Source organism: Penaeus monodon, chromosome 7, assembly GCF_015228065.2.
Source record: "Penaeus monodon isolate SGIC_2016 chromosome 7, NSTDA_Pmon_1, whole genome shotgun sequence".
Taxonomy (NCBI): Eukaryota; Metazoa; Arthropoda; class Malacostraca; order Decapoda; family Penaeidae; genus Penaeus; species Penaeus monodon.
In genome coordinates this window covers 38,571,005-38,594,697 of record NC_051392.1, presented here as the reverse complement: position 1 = coordinate 38,594,697, position 23,693 = coordinate 38,571,005, and the positions used below count along the sequence as shown (strand labels likewise).

Genomic DNA, 23,693 nt, shown 5'->3' with positions numbered 1-23,693 from the left:
GAAACATAACTTAACCCATGTGCTATTTACAAACCTCTACACCTTTCTCGACAAGAGCAAGGAAATGAAAACATACCTTCAAGAATATCCTGTAGCAGACAAGTAAGTGCATGAAGGGCCCAAGGAGCTCCCCAGGTGGTGTCAAGTGTGAGGGCATGACGCAACAGAGCTCCCAGCTGCGTCCGGGTCACAATTTCCGTCAAGGCTGGACTTGGCCTTGTCACACTTACTAGACCTCCAATCACCTATGAAGGAGTACAGATAAATAACAATTTAATTTCTGAGAAGGATTGTGTGTTTACTAATGGGGGAAAAAAAAAAAAATCTGTAAACCTTATCCTCAGCCTTTAGCATGATTTACATTTCAAAGATACTTATTTGCAAATTGTAAATCTTAACCCATTGTTTGTTCACGTTCAACAATTCAAGTTCAACAAACAGTGGGTTAAATAATAATAATAATAATAATAATAATAATAATAATAATAATAATAATAACAATAATAATAATAATAATAATAATAAATTAATGATAACAATAATAATGATGATGATTACAACAACAACAATAACAATGATAATGAGAAGATAATTATTATATTAATAATAATTATAATAATTATGATGATGATGATGATGATGATGATAATAAAGTGATGATGATGATGATGATAATAAATGTATACACTGCAAAAGAAATTTATATAAAACCAAAGATACATGAAAACATTTACAATAACAATAATCTAAACCAATTTAGAGAATAATGTTAACTGGCAACACATATAATAATCAGTGATATCACTACAACAAGAAAGAAAAGCAGTTTCTGCAGCCACGCTCACCTTGCAAGTCAGGAGGAAGGAGTCCACACAGCACGGGGAGCTGGAGTTCATGAGCAGCTTAATGAGTCCGTGTGCCACCGAGAGGGCGTTGGCTCGGTCCAGGGGCATGAAGGCATCCTGCGGTGGCTCCCCATCATCCTTGCGCGCCCCTCCTCCTCCTCCGCTCGACGAGGCAGAGGTCGTGCGAGAGTATCTTCTAACAATGGATCTCCGTATGGTGTCCAGCTTCTGATAAATTTCTCCACTTAGTCCTGCTAGAACTTGCTGTACAGTAACAATATGGAATATCATATACCATGGCCAAGTTACATGACACAAAATGCTTGAGCCTTGCATACTTGAACCTAAGATACAAAGCATGGTGTGCAGGTGTGTTAAACTTTGTTGACATTTACAGCAATGAAGAGTTCTACAGGTGGGGGGGGGGGGGTCAAATGCTGAGGAGGGATGGCTCCAAAGGATGACTCTTGGAACTAAAGTCTCCCATAAGTAATGACTTGCCACTCATAAAAAAACAGACAAACAAACAAAAAATCATATTACTCCAACACTGTTTTGAAAACACACACCACACAGCAAACCTGTACTTACGATATGGCCACCAAATTCATTCTCTTCATAATTCTAGATCTATTAATCACTGCATACATGAAGGCCTTACAAAATTGTTTCTAAAACCACATTATATTTTACATCCCAATCATGAAAATAATATAATTCCACTAATTCTACTATAATAACTGCATGCATGACAAACTTTTGTTCCCCATGACATATGAATGCAGTTCATCATTTTATAGTGCATCCAGACTACTTATTATATTCAATAAGAAAAGAAAAAGAACACAACACACTACAAGAACAACATAAAACAAAGTGAGAAATGAAAGGCACAAAATTCACAAGCAATTACCCCGGCTGTGACCTCCCCCAGGGACTTGGTAGCTGTTTCGAGATTCACCAGCTGCTGCTTTTGGTGGTAGACAAGGCGCTTGCGAAGACGGTCACGAGAGGCCCTAGGAGCACTGCATCTGGCCTCCGAACCCCTCCGCTGCAGGCAGGTCTCAGCTGTCAGCCAGGTCCAGCGGCCACCTGCAACAAAATGATATCCTGTAACGACAGTTTACATTAATACAGATGGTAAGTGTGTCTAGGCAAGGCTTGTCTATACATTTTTTAAGATAAATAGAAAAAAACAAATGTATTCTATCTACAAACCAAACTCCTATGTTTTTTTAAGAGGTGTACACCCTTGAAAGTTCATCTTATCAAAACAAAAAACTTTTATATATCTCTTTCTTTATTTATTTTATTATCATTATTTTTAGTCCCAGTTGATGTAGTCAACAGTGGACTTTAAAAAGATGAGAGGGAGAGAGGAAGAGAAAGAGAGGGAGAGGAGAGAGAGGGAGAGGGAGAGGGAGAGGGAGAGGGAGAGGGAGAGGGAGAGGAGAGAGAGAGAGAGAGAGAGAGAGGGAGAGAGAGAGAGATAGAGGAGGAGGGAGAGAGAGAGGAGAGAGAGAGGGAGAGAGAGAGGGAGAGAGAGAGGGAGAGAGAGAGAGAGGAGAGAGAGAAGAGGGAGAGAGAGAGAGAGGGAGAGAGGAGAGAGAGAGAGAGAGAGAGAGAGAGAGAGAGAGAGAGGAGAGAGAAGAGAGAGAAGAGAGAGAAAGAGAGAGAGAGAGAAAGAGAAAGAGAGAGAGAGAGAGAGAGAGAGAGAGAGAGAGAGAAGAGAGAGAGAGAGAGAGAGAGAGAGAGAGAGAGAGAGAGAGAGAGAGAGAGAGAGAGAGAGAGGGAGGGAGGGAGGGAGGGAGGGAGGGAGGGAGGGAGGGAGGGAGAGGGAGGGAGGGAGAGAGAGAGGGATAGGGATAGGGAGAGAGAGAGGGAGAGGGAGAGGGAGAAGGAGAAGGAGAGGGAATGGGAGAGGGAGAGAGAAAGGGGGGGGAGTGAATGACAAAGACTTCATGAGAGCATAAGAGAGAGTTAGACAACAAAAGATATACTGAGAGAGAAATCAGACAATCACGAAACCACAACCCACCATTTTCTTTGCCTTTGTCACTGTCGCTCTTGCGGGTGGGCGTGAGGGCATCCAGGCAGAGCGAGAGGTAGAGCAAGAGCCAGGAGATAAGATGCGTGTCCACCTGCGATGATGCGACCTGCCACGGCTGCCAGATGTTGTCCAGCCCTGCCGCTGATACAGGGACAGGACCATACTGTACCTGGCTCCCACTGCTGTGAAGCTGGGCTGACAGGACCCGCAGGACTGCATCAATAACCTGGCTTCCGCGCCCGCTCCCCACGCTCTTCTGCCCGAGGAAGGTGAGCAGGGCGAAGACTCTGCATGGAGTGGGAGAGAGTGAAAGCATGTTTGTAATGTTTCTATGGTTAGTACTTTTGTTAAGGAAAACTATGAATAAACAATGGAAAGAGAGAGTATTAAAAAATCATCTATGCTTCTCTATCCATTCTGACCACCCTTTCTACCTGTCTGTATCTTTACATGTCTATTTAGAGACAACCACCTTGAAAAAAAATCTGAAATTTGTGAAAGAAAAGAAAATATGAACAAATATTCACAAATCTACCTTTTTACCTTGTTATCACAAAGCATAATCAATCAGACCACATTATTCACCTTGTGGCTGGGAAGTGCAGGGTGTTGCTTGATGAAAAGAGGGTGATCATGGTGCTGGCCAGGAAGTCTCCCCACCAGGGCTGACCAGCGCACAGGCGGGCCAGGAGTGAGGCTACTCCCACCTGCGCACCCTTTGGCCCTCGCACGCACACCTGCTCTACAAGCACTCTCGCCTGTTCTGGTCCACACCATTCCATAAGATTATGTGGAACCTGTTTTGGGAAGAATGTTCATCAGGGTATGAATGAGATATGTACTGAAAATCTGATTAAAGTTTAGATAAGTTAAATATATCTCTCAATTATTTCACTTCTCTAAAGTACAACAATGTTCAGAAGACACATACCGACATGCTAGGTATTGGGAGAGACAGCGTTAAAAGACAATTGAGCAGATACTGCATCAGAGTGGCTAATTTGTCAGATGCACAGTTTGCAGCTGTCACAAACTGTTGTTTACTGTCACGAGAAGCAGAGGAAGTAGGAGAAAACTGTCCAGTGATGCCCTCTCCGCTGCCTCCCACCCTCTGCAGACGACGCATCACGGACACAACCAAGTTGAGGTGCTGCTGCTCTAGCATACACTCCTGGAAAGATCATTATCTTGAGAATGGCATCTATTCTGTAAAAATCCTCAGAAATGCTGTAATTTAAACTAAAAGAGTAATACTTGTCAATTTTAAGAATATAAAGGGTTCTATCACTAAATGAAATAAAAAGGTAATACAACCTGTAAAGATTTTTCAGAACCCTTCCTATAAAACTGAAAAAGATTATTTTCCCAAAATCTATAGCATATCAAACCTGATAAGCCTGTGTGATTTTCCTCTCCAAGTCAGCATCACGCGACCCTATAGAGGGGGGTTCTGAGAGACCCGAGGATGAATTGGGGCCAGTTGGTGCGGTGGGGCTCATGAGCAGAGGGTTCAGCAAAGACCTAAGCTTGCTGCAGGCCAGACTGTAGCGGCATCCAATGTCCTCCACAACACTGCTCAGGACCGTCAGCTGAGTCTAGAAAGCCATTGAGATTTTATAATATGTGTGAAGGGAAGAGGGACTGCATCTTTTCAGACACATATCAGGTAAACAAAAGAACTGATCATATATACAATCCATGGGTGATTTACACTTTCATAAAAAATATTCATGACATAGTGAGCACAAGTGTAGGTGGCTATGTGTGCATCCTAGACACCCAGAATCCATCAAAAAGAATCTGTTTTCGATGCAAACTCTGCCGCAACTTTCTCTTTCCTGAATACCTACCTGGGCTGACAATTTGTTGACAATGCCAGGAGGTGGGAGACTCCCTTGCAGCTGCCAGGGGAGAATGAGTGTGTGCCCATAAAAGGCGCCAACAGGTATTCTGCACTGCGATGAGGTGTTCATGCCGTACCTTCCCAGTGTTGTTACCTGTTTAACGATTACAGAAATATTATCCACGGATGTCAGAATTTTGTTTCACTTAGGTGAGATCTATCCAGTCTCTCTCCTGACAGGCGAAGTGTAAAGTATAACCATATCACCAGTCCTTACAACATGCACAAGGGACAGCAATGGAAGAAATATACGTTACAGCTTACCTTCAGATACCTGCAGAGTGGTGGCGGTTGTAAATCTGCAAGAATGAGAGGTCTCATGCCGATGTCAGAGGCCACAACCAACCTCTCGCCATCCATCTCCTCTCCCGTCATCCAGATATCAATGCTGAGCGACACTAAATCACCACAAGCTGGTATCACCACATCTGTAAAAGCCAAAAGGAAACGGACATTTTTAATGGACTGCAATACAAAAATTCAGAAAAATACATTATTTACAGATAGATAGATAGATAGATGCACTATATATTTTATATTATATAATATAATATTATATATAGATAATATACATATATATAACATATATCATATATAAAATATACATAATTATATATATATAAATATTATATCTATATCTATCTAGCTATCTATATATAAATTACATCTATCTATCTCCCTATCTATATCTTGTCTAATTACAATTATAATATGTGTGTGTGTGTGTGTGTGTGTGTGTGTGTGTGTGTGTGTGTGTGTGTGTGTGTGTGTGTGTGTGTGTGTGTGTGTGTGTGTGTGTGTGTGTGTGTATGTATATATGTATATATGTATATATGTATATATGTATATATATATATATATATATATATATATATATATGTATATATATATATATATATACATATATATATATATATATAGATATATATATATATATATACATATATACATATATACATATATACATATATACATATATACATACATACATACATACATACACACACACACACACACACACACACACACACACACACACACACGCACACACACACATGGAGGAAAACAAAGGGGCCCTCTCACCTGTGAGCAAAACTGGAGCTCCAAAATCAAGGACCACGAATCTCCTTGCCCCCGAGTGCATCCTCTCGATGACCAGCATCTGCTGGGGTGGGAGAGAGAGCAGCTGCTGCCAGGGGGCTCCAAGTGACCCCTGAACAGCTGATGGAATTTTCTTCCCTGTGTTTGCAGTCTCCTTGGCCTGTGGGTGGGCCGCAGAGGGCGTTGATGACTTGCTTTCCAGGGAGCTGACATCTTCCTCGCTCTTCCTCTTGGTGTTGGATCCCTGCTGGCTGGACGGCTTGGAGTCGTCCTCATCCTTCTCCAGCGAGGTCAACCCGAAGTCAATCTTGCCAGATACATCTGAGCCGACGTGCCCGTTGCCAATGTACTGCACTGCGGTCGAGTCCATGACGTCATCACACTCAGGAAGCAGGCACGAACTCACTCCGTCGTGGTCTGGGGTGGTGTCCGAGCTGCGCGACGAGATGGTACTGGCCTCCTCCTTGGCGTCGTTGGCCTTGCCCTCGACATCCAGTGGAAGCAGAGGATCTACTGCCTGTGAGCCCGAGTTCTCTGCTGCCACCACCTTGGCCAGTGTCTGGGTCCGCTGCTTGGCCTGAAAAGCAAGCAGACATTGTGTGTATTGTCTGGGTTATCCAAACCAGACACTGAGAAGGAACCACAGCTTACTTTTTCTTTCTTTCCTTCTTTTTTATCGCTTGATTTGTATTCACTCAACTGTGACACCTATTGAAAACATGGCATAAAAATCAAACACCGAATTCCAACCAGAAAACAAGCACACGTATTTACATCTCACAAGAAGAGAGCACAAAAAATAAAAAAATTAAATTAATTACGAAAAAACAAAAACTTCAATAACGAAACTATCATCTCTACCTTTTGAGGCAGTGTTTCATTGAGCTAACTGGTCTGAGAGTCTGCGCTTCTCTAGAGTAGTTTTTAGTGGCTTCTTAGCTAGTGCGTAAGCTCTAATATGATTCTTTACGGCATATATCTTCTACTTGCTTGTAGCTGTCATACACATTCACTGGGTAACGTTTTTCGGTTAAAGCCAAGCATATATTAACAACTAAAAAACAATAATCATAGTTTATTACAAAAAAAGAAAAATAGAAAAAAATTTATATTATATTATATATATAATATATATATATATATATATATATATATATATATATATAAAATATATATATATATATATATATATTATACATATTATATTATATATATATATATTATCAATATATAATATAACATTATATATATATATATATTATATATAGATATATATATTATATATATATTATATATATATATCATATATATATATATATATATATATGTGTGTGTATGTATATGTATGTAATGTATGTATATGTATGTACATGTATGTACATGTATGTACATGTATATACATGTATGTACATGTATGTATATGTATGTACATGTATGTACATGTATGTATATGTGTGTATATATCATATATATACACATGTATATGTATGTGTATGTATATATATATATATATATATATGTATATATATATATATACACATACACACACACACACACACACACACACACACACATATATATGTATATATATATAATTATATATATACATATACATATATATATTTATATATACATGTATTTATGTAAATATATACATATATCTGTTGACATATATGTATGCGTATATTTACATATACGTATATGTGTATATATACACATATAAGTATATATACATATACGTATATGTGTATATATACACATATATGTGTACACACATACTAATATGTATATCATACACCATGACAACACGTCTTCACTTGCCTCACCATCAAAAACCTCCTTCCCATGGAGGAAAACAAAGGGGCCCTCTCACCTGTGAGCAAAACTGGAGCTCCAAAATCAAGGACCACGAATCTCCTTGCTCCCGAGTGCATCCTCTCGATGACCAGCATCTGCTGGGGTGGGAGAGAGAGCAGCTGCTGCCAGGGGGCTCCAAGTGACCCCTGAACAGCTGATGGAATTTTCTTCCCCGTGTTTGCAGTCTCCTTGGCCTGTGGGTGGGCCGCAGAGGGCGTTGATGACTTGCTTTCCAGGGAGCTGACATCTTCCTCGCTCTTCCTCTTGGTGTTGGATCCCTGCTGGCTGGACGGCTTGGAGTCGTCCTCATCCTTCTCCAGCGAGGTCAACCCGAAGTCAATCTTGCCAGATACATCTGAGCCGACATGCCCGTTGCCAATGTATTGCACTGCGGTCGAGTCCATGACGTCATCACACTCGGGTAGCAGGCACGAACTCACTCCGTCGTGGTCTGGGGTGGTGTCCGAGCTGCGCGACGAGATGGTACTGGCCTCCTCCTTGGCGTCGTTGGCCTTGCCCTCGACATCCAGTGGAAGCAGAGGATCTACTGCCTGTGAGCCCGAGTTCTCTGCTGCCACCACCTTGGCCAGTGTCTGGGTCCGCTGCTTGGCCTGAAAAGCAAGCAGACATTGTGTGTATTGTCTGGGTTATCCAAACCAGACACTGAGAAGGAACCACAGCTTACTTTTTCTTTCTTTCCTTCTTTTTTTATCGCTTGATTTGTATTCACTCAACTGTGACACCATATTGAAAACATGGGCATAAAAATCAAAACACCGAATTCCAACCAGAAAACAAGCACACGTATTCTACATCTCACAAGAAGAGAGCACAAAAAATAAAAAAATTAAATTAATTACGAAAAAACAAAAACTTCAATAACGAAAGCTATCATCTCTACCTTTTGAAGGCAGTGTTTCATTGAAGCTAACTGGTCACTGAGAGTCTGCAGCTTCTCTAGATAAGTTTTAGTGGCCTTCTTAGCTAGTCGAAGCTCAAGAGCCTGATTCTTTACGGCCATGTCTTCAACTGCCTTGTGGAGCTGCAAAACAGTTCACTGGGCTAAGCGTTTCGGTTCAAAGACCAAGCACAATTACACACACACAACAACAATCAATCAAGTGTATTACAAAAAGAAAATAGAAAAAAATTTATATATATATATATATATATATATATATATATATATATATATATATATATATATATATATATATATATATATGTAGCACTTAAAACCAGCTTGACTATAATTGTTTCTGAGACATAATACTTCCATAATTTTAATGACCTTTATCACAACAATAATAAAAATGAAGACATCAAAATGAATATCTGAATGAATGAATGAATAAATACTAACAGCAATGACTGATAACGTTAATGACTATAATAATAATAACATTAAAATAAAAGACAACAATAGTAGTACTAACAACATTAATAATAATAATAGTTACAATCAAAAATAAAAATAATAATAATAGCAAAAAATAAAAAAAATTTATAATATAGTTACAATAGTAATAATAACATTAACAACAACAACAATAATAATGATAATAATAATAATAATAATAATAATAATAATAATAATAATAATAATAATAATAATAATAATAATAATAATAATAATAATAATAATAATAATAATAACAACAACAACAATAATAATAACAATAATAATAACAATAATAATAATAATAATAATAATAATAATAACAACAACAACAACACCAATAACAACCTTACTCTATATCTGCACAGAGCCATACCCATCTCCCACAGACAGATTCATTAATATATAATGTTTGAGTTGCTATTCATAATAGTCAATGCATATACAGTTTGTAATCAAACCTGCCTTTCTTTATGCTAGCATTAAAAACTGGAATCTTTAAACAATCTTACAAAGTTTGCACTAAAGGAGATGTTTAAAATATCTAACAAAGGTTACATCTGAATCAGAGTCAAAGATAATGTAGATTCTTCAAAAGCAGCCTATTCCTTACTTTGACAGAGACAATACTCTTTAAAGAGACCTTATGCAGTTGGGAAAAGCAGATGGTCAATGAAAGAGCCACAATCAGAGTAATCAGTTATGAATGTCAATATGTTCCTGGTCATTCATAGACTTTTCTGCTACTGAATATATAAACATTTAATATGTGAAAACAACATGCAAACCACTGTATGGTGCACATACCACAGAGCAGGCTCAACTGTGTACATGGTATGGATACTTTTCATTTAACACGTGGGCCTGGTGTGTTATGGCAAGATTGGATGCCAACTACTGGTTAACTGTCTATCAAAAATATATCATTTAATAAGCTAAAGTTTCAAAATTACTTAAATCTAAATGTATCCCAATCTTTAACATTATCAAACACAAGAGATCAGATTATCTACTGAATGTATGGATAGCAACAGAAACAATGTATATCATATAACTTGCCCCAAAGCTATACAAGATAGGCAAAGTTTTATGTTGAATATAAAGGTGATTATAGTAAAGTGACATAGTATGACTACTAAATCTACCAATAATAAATAGTGATGATATTGGTAATAACAAAATATGTTTTCACAGGTGCTTATGTCAACAAGGCATTAATTACTAGATCTAACTGTCTCACCTGTTTACCTATGTTTATGTTGACCTAACATCAATACATTATAACAAAAACAAAGAACAACTTGAGTAACAAGCAGATAAAAAAAATGTTCTCCATTGAAAATAAGGAAATATGTCTGAACTTACCATGGTGACAGACACATCGACTGCCTTGGCTGTGCCGCTGCTGGTGGAGGCCTCAACCTGGGAGAGGGCATTGGTGTCTAGGCCCCCTGGGATTGTGAACGGCTGCATCATAAAGGGACTGCCAGGGTGACCTGTACCTGACAGAGAAAGAGGACTCTTCTGTTTGCAGATCTTGAACAGGAAGGAAGGAGGACACAGGTGGGATATGCCCTTGCACATTAACTATTAATCATCCCCTCCTCTCCCTACTACAATGATTCTCTGCCAACTGGTATTTCCATATTCCCTGCATTTTGCAAATTTTTCATTTTTTCTTTTATCTATACCCTAATGAGAAGGAGAGGTTACCTCTTATCTGCACAACCCTGTATTCTATCTACCTATAAATCTATATAACATTGTACATATGACCCATTAACTTCCACCTTAGCACTTTCTGACACTCACCTGATGAGGCCCTTTCCATCTTGGTGCCATCACTGGCCATGTGAAGTGTGAAGTGCAATGGCTCGACCTCCAGAAGGCCACAGAGAGCACTGGTGTGTGTTAGCCCGAGGGATGCACTGCCCTGGGCTCCACCTCTACCAAGGAGACCCCCAATGTCACTATCATCTCGCCCCATGACAGAGTATGGGTAGCCGCCTGTGGTTCCAGGGCCATGGTTTTTGCAGGTTGTTGTACGAGGGGAGCTCGGGCACACCTCCACCTGGGCCCACCTTAGAAGAATGAGAGATGCTTCCAAAGAAAATGATGGTCGAAATTTATAACGCTATTAGGCTGTGCTGTGGTTGCTAGCCACTTTACTGATCGGTGAGTCAGGAGGGATAATGAACATGTGAAGCCACAGGCACAGCAACTGGAATATGTCAAGACCATTCCAAGGCCTCAGTACTGCCCTTAGCAATAATGGAGGCTCGACCTCCAACAGGAGCTCTCTCGTGCCGAGACGAAAAACTTTTGAAATATGCAAGGATCCACCTTCCGCTGAATTATACAAAGTGAGTTCAAAAAAAATATGAGCACAGAAGATTCAGTCCATATATGATAAAGCACCTATTGTTCTTGAATCAAAAGAGTAAAACATATCAGAAGAATAAAATGGACATATAGAAAAAAAAGAAGATAGAAACAATATAGAAAAGTAAGCAAGCACTTTGTTGCCAGTTCAACTGATGAATAGCAATTAAAACCATAAGGGATTGTCAACATATATATTTACATTCAGAGGTAGGATGCAGCCAACTGAGCTCCTCCAGAAATGGAACTGATTTTATATATGCATAGATTATCTTCCTTTATCAAAGGTATACTATATGAGAATTAAGTATAATATATATAATATATAAATATATAAATATTGATATAAAAATAAATATAAAGTACACTAACTAGGAATATGAATAAAGGTCTTTATCTAAATTATAGAATCAGATACACAACTTATATTAATCCACTATCACTAAAAGTATACAAACATAAGAGTAAATAATACATTATTCAATAGTAATAATATATAAGTAGAAATACTGAATATATAATAAATATATATATATATATTATATATATATATATATATATATATATATATATATATATATATATATATATTTTAATTATATAATATTATATATTATTAATATATATATATATCTATTAATCTATTATTATAATTATATATATATATAGATAATTATATATATATAATATAATACATACATAAATATAATACTATATATATACATAATATCATACATATATATATAGATCATATATAAATATAATATAATATATACATACATACATATATAATATATACATACATATACATAATACAATATAATATATACATCAAAATACAAAAATATACTGATATATATATATATATATACATATATATATATATATATATATATATATATATAATATATATGAGGAAATAAACTCCTTTCACTTACTCCAAAGCGGTCACTATGATCTTGGCAGTTTTGTGTGCAATGCTACGGTCAGCAAGCAGGACACAGGAGCGCACTAATCCTGACAGATGCAGCTGCAGCAGTGTTATAATTCCAACACTTACGGTACGGTCATCGACTGTGAAGGGAAAGAAAATCATAAGAAGAATGATGGTGATATTAATGGAATGACAAACAAGGTAGAGAGAGAATGATATATTGAGAGAGAGAGAGAGAGAGAGAGAGAGAGAGAGAGAGAGAGAGAGAGAGAGAGAGGGAGAGAGAGAGAGAGAGAGAGAGAGAGAGAGAGAGAGAGAGAGAGAGAGAGAGAGAAGGGGGGAGGGGGGTGCATGTGCACACACACACATGTGTGTGTGTGTGTGTGTGTGTGTGTGTGTGTGTGTGTGTGTGTGTGTGTGTGTGTGTGTGTGTGTGTGTGTGTGTGTGTGTGTGTGTGTGTGTGTGTGTGAAAGGGGGAGAGGGGAAGAAAAGTTATCTAAACTGTCAAGGGAATCATATTTCACACAATAAGCAATACATCAGATAATAATGACTTCAATAATCCAATCAACATGGTCCGCATCAAGGCACAGGCCTGGACTCACTTGCTGCTGTGTGTATTGACGTGATCCACAGCAGAAGGTCAAGGGCTCGGTGACGAACGTGGTCAGAAGAATTGTCAGAGATAACAGCCTCGATCAGGTTTTTGTGGAAAGCTTCATTTTCCACAATTGATAGTCTCTGCAACCTGTAAAAAAAGATGAGGAAGAAGTGTACATTTATATATCATTAATATCACCGGGAAATCATTCAGAAAAGCAGAAAATGTGATAATCAGGAGAAAGGAGAGAAGACACACCACCCTCAGAAAGCTTTCCCTGCCATTTTTATCCAAAAATTAATCCCTCAACCCACACCAATACCAAATATCAACTGACAGTAACAAAAGAGTACTTACCTGTCATGTAGGATGGTTGTCTTTGCACAGCATCTAACAGTAATGGAAAGCTCTTGGATAATATCACAGCCACGAACTAATTCAACACGCTTATTTGAGGAGGCAGCAAGGCGGTCCAAGAAGGTAGATGATTGTGGAGGCATGTATTGAGTCACAAGGTCTAGGTCACTGTTCTTCTGCAGGTCCTAAGTGAAAGGGAGGTCTACATATAATCATGTGTTTGGAAAGCAACATATGATATGTAGGCAAGCTTCGGTATACAACAAGAGCCATTGCACGTACAATATGACAACTGGCCATAACATGTGTGCGCTCAATATTCAAAAAACAAAAGTAGTAGTTGAGTGGGCTAAGAAAAATTGTAAAATAAATAAAATATCAATATATCTCAAGAAAACTAACATATGACAACAGTAAGAGCTATGGAAAATATGTGAAAATATTTTTAGAAACACAAACAAACTGAATATTTTCCTGACCTGTTGCTGTTGCTGCTGTTGCTGCTGCAGTTTTGGCGGTAAAGCTTTGATGTGCACAAGGTATGTCCTGGTGCGGCAAGCCAGCAGACTGGGTGAGGTGAGGGTGACATTGGCTCCCTGGCCAGAGAGGTCCATGCATCGGTTGACTGTCACAGGACCACAGAGGATTTCGGCGTTGTGGGTGAACTGGAACTCCTTCGTCAGTACCGGATTTTCTGGATAATCTTCTATACGAATAGAGGATATGGTGGTATAAGTGTAAATGTAACTAAAACTGGATACAACAACAACAAAAAAAAAAAAAGTCAATATATAATCTTATTAAACTTTAACAACTGAAAATTACCTAAAAACAAAATCTTACAACAAAGAATAAAAGAAATTAATCATGACAACCCCACTCCCCCCCAAATATTAAAATCCTCCCCTCATTCAAAATTCTTACTAACAAAATCATGTTGATCAAACAGACCTAAGACATCATCAGGAATATTGGATGAAGAGGAGGCCTGAGTCTGCGAGGGGGAGCCACTGCTGGTGGCATTCGAGGAGGTACTGCCCTGCTGGGCGTTCTGACGTCGCGGAGTAGTCAGATTTTGCCGCAGTAAGGTCACCTGGAAATAAAAATGTTCACTGAAATATCTAATTCAGTTCCCTAGAAAAGTAGATCCTCACTTAAGGCATGCAAAATAATCTAAAATAGGAAAAAAAAAAAAAAAAACTAACAAAAAAAAAAATGCTTACCTGAAGAACTGGGAGTGGGTTAGGTGGTCCAGGGATAAAGTTCAGCTTGAGATCAATGTGTCCCACCTGAACACCACCTGTGCCCCCTGCCCCAGCCGGCAGAAGCAGCTCAAACAGATGCTCGTCCCAAGTTGAACTTTAGGGAAAGAAATGCTCTTTAAGTTCTGTCTTTTACATAGCATGAGTCACTACTTAAACAGGAAAATCAAATTTTTCTACAGGTATAATGAGTCTGTGATAATTCAAAGCACAACTTTAGATATACTGATTATCCACAAGTTATCTTTCTGCAAAAAATGACTCTTATTAAACACAGTTAAAAGAATCTTAACCCGCATTTCCCACCAGATGCGAAGCTCAATCTAAGCGTCTCACCTGTCTGATTCCAGTCGCCAAGTACGGGTTGTGTCCATGTCTTCCGCATGCTGCTGTAGGTGCTGGGGGTTTCGTCTCTGCTTCTGAGCTTGGATGATCTCAGACCAACAAGGAGGTACAGTTGCCACAAATCTGTCATTAGACAAGGATTTTCCATCCATAACAAAGTCTTTAATTCAAGGGATGACCAATCACCAGTCATTTTTCTTTCAAGATGACAGACTTTACTGAAATACTTGTAAGACCTTGTGAACAGAAAACATCTATTTTCCTTAAAAATAATGACAAAAATAAAACCAATAACCAACGTACTCACCTGGGACACCCTGTCTGGAATTGGATAAGCTCCACACACTTATCCAAGACTTCCTCAGATATTCCCTGATTCACAAGGAGCTCACCAGCTGTGGGTAAACAAGCAATCCCAGAATGAAATTAATGAAAACCTGTTCGAGGTCTGTTTGGCTATATTTATTTTCTTCATAGTCTACAGCACTAAATTGGATCTGCAGTCATTTGTTGACCAAATTGAGATCCAAAGAATCATATGATAAAGGAAAGAAATTCATAGAAATGGCACAAATTTTTACAATTGGTTGACAAACACAAAGAAACTTACGCATGAGTTCAGGTTCCCGTGTGAGAGCCGGGGTGTTGTTTGAAGGTGCGGAGCTGGCTAGTGCTGAGGCCGAGGAGGTGCTGTCCGTTTCCTTACCCAGCTCCGTCCCTCTCCGAAGTTGTACTAGGTTTACTCTGCCATCATCGCAGCTGACACAAAGTCTTTCTAAACCTGAAACAGCAATTGAGAAATCAGAAATGATTCTGGTCTTAAAATGAAGGACCTGCTTTCTTTCCTTTGTGCAAAAATGAAGAATTTAGAGAATTGGTATTGACAAGGGCCCAAATTCTTCATTTAGATCAAGTGCTGAAGGAATGATACCAATACTTGCATTATCTATTTGCAGAAAATTATTCAACCTTTAATTTACACTCTTTTATCACTCTAAAAGAATATACAACTAAGTCTTTTGAAATCTATTAGAAAAAATATATATAATTATCAATACTAATCTTGTCCATAACAAGAGAATCAACAGAACATTACTAAGCTACTCTGGAAACATTCAAAATTTCATTACCAAAACAAAGATCTTCAAAAGATCTTCATGGATGGGAAAGGAGGAGGAGAAGGAGGGGGAGGGGGAGGAGAAGAAAGAAAAGGGGAAAAAAATCAAATCCTTCCTCTACACTCACTATTGCAATACACAGCATTGTTGTACGCCTGGCCAGGAGGAGGCGCAAGGTGGTGGAGGAACTCAAGGTTGGAGAGGGACAGCAGTCTCAGGGAGCCATCAACAGTGATGCATGCAGCCATGCCCGACAGGCTGCTTTCGTTGTCACCATACTGGGAATAATACATAACCATTAACATCAGCCAGCCTCTCTATCTATCTGTTTATCCGTCTCTTATGGAATGAGAAGAGGAGGAAGAGGCAGAAGAGAGGTCAAAGGAAAAAGTGAAGGTAAATAAATTGTGAAAATATGAAGGGATTAATTGATGATGATGTTAATGATAATAATGATGGCAAGAATAAGGATAAGAATAAGGAAAATAATAATAATAATAATAATAATAATAATAATAATAACAACAACAATAATGATAATAATAATAATAATAATAACAATAAAAAAAAAAATAACAATAATAATAATAATAATATGATTAATATTAATAATATAGTCAATATAATAATTATATCATTACCTATAACAACTACAAAACAACAACAAAAACAACAACAATAATAATAATAATAATAATAACAACAATAACAATAACAATAACTATAATAATAATAAAAAAATAATATATAATAACAATAACAACAATAATAATGATAGACTACTAATAAAAATAATGAATATAATAATAATAATAATAATAATAATAATAATAATAATAATAATAATAATAATAACAATGATGATAATCTAAAAATGTATTTATAAAATAATAATGAAAACAATAATAATGATAATGATAATAATAATAACTATAATAATAAAAATAACAATAGTAGAGTAGTAGTTGTAGTATAGTAACAATAATAGTAACAGTAATATTAAAGAGTAAAATTAATAGTAATAATAACAGTAATAATAATAGTAACAATAATAGTAATAGAAATAGTAATAATTAAAAAAAAAATAATAATAATAACAATAATAATAATATTATTATTATTATTATTAATATTATTATTAATTTTTATTATTATTATTATTATTATTAACAATATTAATAATAAATATAATAATAATAATAGTAAATAATAATAATAGTAGTAATAATAGTAATAGTATATAGTAATTGTAATAGTAATAATAATAATAGTAGTAGTAGTAGTAGATTATATAGTAGTATAGTAGTAGTATTTTAGTAGTAGTAGTAGTAGTAGTATTTGTAGTATATTACAACTATTATATATACTACTTACTATACTACTACAACACAACTACAAACATACAATAAATACTACAACTAATACTATACTATACTATAATAATAATAATAATAAATAATAATAATATATATGATGATTATGATTATATTATTAGTAATATTAGTATTATATTATTATTATTATTATTACTATAAAAAAATATATTTATAAAACAATAATAAAAACAATAATAATGATAATGACAGTAATGATCTTAAATAATAATAATGATGATGATGATGATGACAATGGTAACAGTAAGAGTAAAAATATTAGTGACAATAGAAACAATAATACAAAAACAATAACAGTATAGTAGTTTATAATATAATAATATTGTATTTATAATAATAATAATAATAATAATAATAGAAAAAAAAAAAATAATAAATACAATAAAAATAACAATAATAATAATAATAATATGAATTATTATCATCATATATGTATATATATATATATATTAAATATTATATATTATGTTATATTATTATTATATTATTATTATTATAATATTATACAACCACCCTATGTCATTATCATCATAATTATTATCACTATCATCATGTTCACCATTACCATTATTATTTAATTATTAATATTATTATCATAATTATCATAATTGTCATTACTAATATCACTACTTTTGTTAGTTATTGTCATATATCATACATTACATTGTATTTTGTATTATAATTATATCATAACAGAAATAACAATAAAAATTAACCTCATCATTATCACTAACAAAAATAATAGTAATAACAATAAAAATAACAATAATAGCAATAACAATAATGATGATGATAATAATAATAACAATAATAACAACTATATCAATAACATCAACAATTATAATAAAAATAACAACTACAACAATAACAACAAAAAAAAAAACAACAACAACAACAATAATAATAATAATAACAATAACAATAACAATAACAATAACAAAGATATAAAATAAATAATAATAATAATAATAAAATAATATATATAATAATAACAATACCATAATAACACTACAAAAAATACTAAATTTTAAACAAAAATCCAATAATGATAATATAATAATAGAAATGATAATAATAAATCATAAAGTAATAATAACTATAAAAACAATAATAATAAAAGTAATAATAATCAAAATATAATGTCAAATATATAAAATCATCATCACTCATCATAATCGAATATCCTATTTCATCACTATCATCAAATATATAATCACATCATCAATCAATCATCAGAAATCAATCAATTTCATTCATTCTCAACATCACACTCTCTATATTTCTAGAAGTTGCAAAGAAATAAAAAAGGGAGATGTGGGTAAAGAAAACTGTAAAAAAGAAAAATAATATCAAGAAAGGAAGAGAAAAAAGGAAGGAAGATCAAGAGAAGAAGAAAAAGGAAAGGGAAACAGAGACTGACCGGGCCAAGTGGGAGAAATACACGTTCATATACTGCGATCTAGCTGACCCTAATTTCAGGAGCCTCCCCCTACAAAATGTTTGATCCTTTAATGATTTTCAAGCAAAGTCTGTCATTACGAGGGATTCTCATTGTGAATGGTATTGCTTGTGAACAAAATCTTATCGACCTTACTGTTCTTATCAAGTTCCTGGAGTTGCTTACGTCCGTTTCCTAATTTAGATTAAATAAAATGCTGAAGTAACGATAAAAATATCATAAGTGTTCGAGAAAAAAAAAAAAAATCTACATCACACTAATAACGAAAGATGCCTTTTCCCTTCATCAGAGAATAAAAGGAAAGTCACAAACCTCGGGAGGAAGAACCAACAATTTCTTGGGCACTGTCTCCAACGAGGTCAGGAGCTTGGTGTTGATGGGCTCCTCCTGCAGGGTGACCACATCACCACCCCGGCAGACCTTGTAGATGATCACAGCCCCAAACACTTCCCGCGGTCCCCCTACCGCCCCGTCGTTGCTGTCAGAAGCAGTCATGCTCCCTGAGCTGGCACTGGTGCCTGAGTTGTCACTTCTGCTTAGGGTCACAATGATGTGCTCCCCGCATGTGGTCGGCACAATGTGGTCCACTGTAAGGCGCAACTTTACACTGTTTAACTTATGGGGGAGGGGAATACACTGGATGCATTTGGGTTCCTTTTTCAGGTCATTCTTTGATTCGGGCTCAGATGGTACCTGACTATCTTTGGCTTTTGACTTAGACGTGGAGGTCGAGCTCACTTGGGAGGTGCCCTTGTTTTTCACAAACACATTTGGTGGGGCAAAGAACATTTCAATATCGTTTGCTAAGGGATCTGACCATAGCTGTTTGCTTTTCGAGTACGAGATATTGGACTGCCCAAATGTTCCAACTTTCACAGTTGACTTTTTGTAAGGGCCCTGAATGACAGGTTTCACTGCCACTTTATTACTGGTGGCTGTCTGCGGCACCATGACGTTGAGGGCGTACACTAACAGATACGGCACAAAGTTCTGCTGGCCGGCAGACACAGAGGTAGACACAACTGCAGGATCACTTAAGGAGGCAGACTCAGATTCCACAGCAATACAGTCATTGTCATTTTCCTCTTCCGTTACGGACCCTCTTCGAGAGGAGTCTAACTTCATAATGTCCAAAGTCTCTGCCTTCCTTTGGCTCGCCTGATTCACATTATTCAGCACTTGCACTAGGCCCCCATCACAGGTCTCCTGCCTGTCGCCACTGGAGGTGCCAAACAACTCATAGCGTCTAAGGCCCACACCAACCACAAGGCAAGATCTTACAGATGACGACAAATTGACCGCAGCACCCTTGTATCTCTGAGATACTTCATTAGGGTCTGCCAGGACACACAGGGATGACACTCTAACATCATGCGATGGCCGCGGAGGAGCAAAGAGTTCATCTGCAAGGAAGGAAAGCATACTTTAAAATCAACTGCCTGAAACACACTCTTCAAAAATGTGTTAAGGGTATATCAGAATAGTCTACATTACCTCATCCTTGAAGGAGAACTTACCAACAGCTATATCATCAAGGGGCAAATCTACCACCTGAGATGAAGGGGGTGCGGGTGGGGGTGGTGGGGCAGGGGGAGCGGGAGGGGCCTGTGAGGGTGGCGAGGGTGACAGAGGAGACTGGAGATTAGCAGTATCATCGTTCTCCACAGCAAGTGAGCCCTGTGCGTCTGTCTCAGGGTGGGACCCAGGGTGGGAGGGGGGATCATTTTCAATATTGGCTGGCCCGTTCTGCTCCTCCTCTCCCCAAGGCCAGGCTTCTCGAGGCGCCGGGGGTTGGAGGGGCACGTCCGTGTATCCAATTGTGTCCGAAAAATGTTTATCTAATATTGTCGAATCTGATGGATCAATTGAAAAACTGACTTCTTTCTGCAATGGAGAAAAACACGGTAACAAAGTTGTTGTGGAACTTTTTTTGTCTTTATAAAAGAATATTTGTGGGATGATCAGATTCCCCTCATTCCAACATAAAGATATAAAAAACACCCAATGAGCTCACACATTCATCATCTCCTGCTCTAAATCTAGTACCTATCTTGTGTGTCAGACCACATATGCAGTCTGGTAGCCGAGCAATAAACTGATGATGGTGCTAAGAAAGCACTCTTGCTGCCGCTTGGGTTAGCCGGCTGTGGATAGTTACGACAGAGGGACATGTGGTGTATTCCCTTCAGAAGGGCAGTTAGGTGGTGGCGCTCGTTACTGTAAGAAGAATGTAGGTAACAACGGTCATTAGATCCATTACGTCTGAATGAAGAATATTAAATAGTTGAGATACTTCTAAAGTATAATAAGAAAAAATGTAATAAAAACAGAACCTAAAAAAAAATAAAATAAGTAATACACATCAAAATATATAACAGTCAAGTAAAAAAAAAAAGAAAAATCAATGAAGAACCAGCCTGCATGCTCGCAAGATGCAAAATGAAATAAACAATGAGAGACATATTCATTATGTAGGTGTAAGCCAACGCAATCACAAATTGTCTTTATTAGAAAGCATATTTCAAATCATCTCAAAACTGACCAATAACAATTCAGACAATTTTTCTTAGAGCAGAAATCAAAACCTACTTATAGTTCATGTGAGGCCACTTTATAAATGTGGCTAATCTGGAAGCCTCGCTGAACATGGCATCCCTGTCCGGAGGTCCCGAGCCCGGAGGCCCCTGCCCAGTGTCGGGCGTTGGCGGCGGCAAGAGGTGTGCCAGCCGGTGATTTAAGGCAGAGGCAGTTGACAACGCTGGTATATATCTCGTCAGCCGCTTGAGTTCGCTGATCAGACCCAAACATACACTACGTAACACACCTAGAGGCAACTCTAGACGTAACGTGCTCCACTGGAAAGACCCGATGTTGATAACCATTACCTACTGCAATCATAGATTACAAACAAGTCTCATTGATGAGTTAGGTGTGTGTGTGTGTGTGTGTGTGTGTGTGTGTGTGTGTGTGTGTGTGTGTGTGTGTGTGTGTGTGTGTGTGTGTGATGAGTGAGTGTGAGTGAGTGTGAGTGAGTGTGAGAGTGAGTGAGTGTGAGAGTGAGTGAGTGTGAGAGTGAGTGAGTATGAGAGTGAGTATGAGAGTGAGAGTGAGAGTGACAGTGAAATTGTGAATGTGAGTATGAGCAGGAGTAGGAATGAGTAAGTGAATGAGTAAGGGAGTGTGAAAATATGTTTAATAAGTGAGAGTGCATGTGCATGTACATGCATATGCACATGGGAACGTAGGTGTGAGTGAGTGTGAATGAGTGAGTATGAATGTGAGATAGAGATGAGAGAGAATGAGAGTGTGAGAACGGTCTTTCCTACAGAGCATAATCTATATCAACAGGAAATAAGTAAACTTCAGACATCCTCACCTTTGCTAGTTTGGGATTAATACGACTCTGTGCATGGTGAGCAGCTATGCCCATGGACAGGACTTCTCGCACCTCTGCAGCATGGTCGATGTTACTCAGGTCCCCTGCCCCAAGTGTCTGTTGCAGCTGAATGCCCTGGAGAAGAGAGAAGGTAAATTAGGACACCATATATGGAGCACAGCCAATGTTTATTTTCCAGGTAATAAGGAAATAATCACAATAACGGGAGAGTAACAACACAGTTCATCAGATGTCAATCTCATTTCTTTTTCCTTAGAATTCCTTATGGTGGAAATAATTTGCTTACTTCACATTTTAATTGCATGAATTCCAGCATTATCTAGCATAAAATGGGACTTTTAGAAATTACAACAAGTAACTAACCCCACAACCTTCCTCTTTCAAACATTCTGCTAAAATAACATAGATTTCATGCAAGCGCTGAGACCACTCACAGGCAAACTGATAAATCTGAATGGCTATTACAAACAAAAAAATGTAGAAACTATAAGGGAAGGATAAAAGATGAGAAAAGGCAGCAAGAGAAAAACTAATTCCCCCTCACTACCATCCATGCACTTCCTCGTAAACCACAATTCCCATCCCCAGCACTTCCCCAACCTCTCTCCCACCCTCACACACCTGCCAGGCCCTCGGCAAATCATCGCAAGGCTAATTGGCCCATGTTGCAGGAAGCTCTCAATCATGCACAAACCTACGCGGTGCTACAGCCTTCACTTGGTGCCGCCTAGCTCTTTCCTATCCCCCATTCAGCTGCACTTGCTTCCTTTTTTTCGCTTTCCAAGACTTCCTTTTCAGGTCTCCTCGCTCGATCACACACACCTCATCTAGCCATCCTATCCATTTGTACGACGCAGATGGAGACATTCCAACCTGCATACCAATTAGCCCTAATTACCAATGTGCTCCACGAAGAAAAGAATGCACGTGGAATACCTTTCTGCTAGATAATGGACTCCTGCCTCCCTTCTCCCTACCAAGATCCCCGTTTCTAGACCACACTTCTGAAGTGTAACTTTTAAGATCTGTACTAATATGCAGTTATATGAGTACATAAATATGTATATATCCACAACACCAGTACCCTTACCTGTACAGATATTGATATAAATATGGATAAATAAATATAGATATATATAGATATGTGTGTTTTATATATATATATATATATATATATATATATATATATATATATATATATATATATATATATATATATATATATATATATGTATATGTATATGTATATGTATATGTATATGTGTATGTTAATATATTATATATATAT

At 37.2% G+C, this 23,693-nt stretch overlaps 1 protein-coding gene across 1 annotated transcript in view; it reads right to left on the bottom strand.

Annotated features, from left to right (window-relative positions):
• LOC119575635 (baculoviral IAP repeat-containing protein 6-like) overlaps window positions 1-23,693 on the bottom strand; it is a 57,181-nt gene that overhangs the window by 20,804 nt on the left and 12,684 nt on the right. The window contains exons 3-33 of the mRNA XM_037923266.1: window positions 22,385-22,519; window positions 21,598-21,863; window positions 21,105-21,270; window positions 20,526-20,892; window positions 19,321-20,411; window positions 16,283-16,433; window positions 15,648-15,818; window positions 15,345-15,432; window positions 15,029-15,160; window positions 14,654-14,789; window positions 14,382-14,523; window positions 13,910-14,136; window positions 13,431-13,615; window positions 13,078-13,220; window positions 12,474-12,611; window positions 11,325-11,504; window positions 10,968-11,255; window positions 10,521-10,657; window positions 8,658-8,798; window positions 7,773-8,367; window positions 6,790-6,838; window positions 5,882-6,507; window positions 5,063-5,226; window positions 4,746-4,892; window positions 4,284-4,490; window positions 3,827-4,066; window positions 3,481-3,692; window positions 2,884-3,182; window positions 1,759-1,955; window positions 846-1,109; window positions 77-245 (exon numbers count right to left, since the gene is read on the bottom strand). Coding sequence (XP_037779194.1) covers window positions 77-245; window positions 846-1,109; window positions 1,759-1,955; window positions 2,884-3,182; window positions 3,481-3,692; window positions 3,827-4,066; window positions 4,284-4,490; window positions 4,746-4,892; window positions 5,063-5,226; window positions 5,882-6,507; window positions 6,790-6,838; window positions 7,773-8,367; window positions 8,658-8,798; window positions 10,521-10,657; window positions 10,968-11,255; window positions 11,325-11,504; window positions 12,474-12,611; window positions 13,078-13,220; window positions 13,431-13,615; window positions 13,910-14,136; window positions 14,382-14,523; window positions 14,654-14,789; window positions 15,029-15,160; window positions 15,345-15,432; window positions 15,648-15,818; window positions 16,283-16,433; window positions 19,321-20,411; window positions 20,526-20,892; window positions 21,105-21,270; window positions 21,598-21,863; window positions 22,385-22,519 — 7,453 coding nt within the window. The remainder of the gene's footprint in view (window positions 1-76; window positions 246-845; window positions 1,110-1,758; window positions 1,956-2,883; window positions 3,183-3,480; window positions 3,693-3,826; window positions 4,067-4,283; window positions 4,491-4,745; window positions 4,893-5,062; window positions 5,227-5,881; window positions 6,508-6,789; window positions 6,839-7,772; window positions 8,368-8,657; window positions 8,799-10,520; window positions 10,658-10,967; window positions 11,256-11,324; window positions 11,505-12,473; window positions 12,612-13,077; window positions 13,221-13,430; window positions 13,616-13,909; window positions 14,137-14,381; window positions 14,524-14,653; window positions 14,790-15,028; window positions 15,161-15,344; window positions 15,433-15,647; window positions 15,819-16,282; window positions 16,434-19,320; window positions 20,412-20,525; window positions 20,893-21,104; window positions 21,271-21,597; window positions 21,864-22,384; window positions 22,520-23,693) is intronic.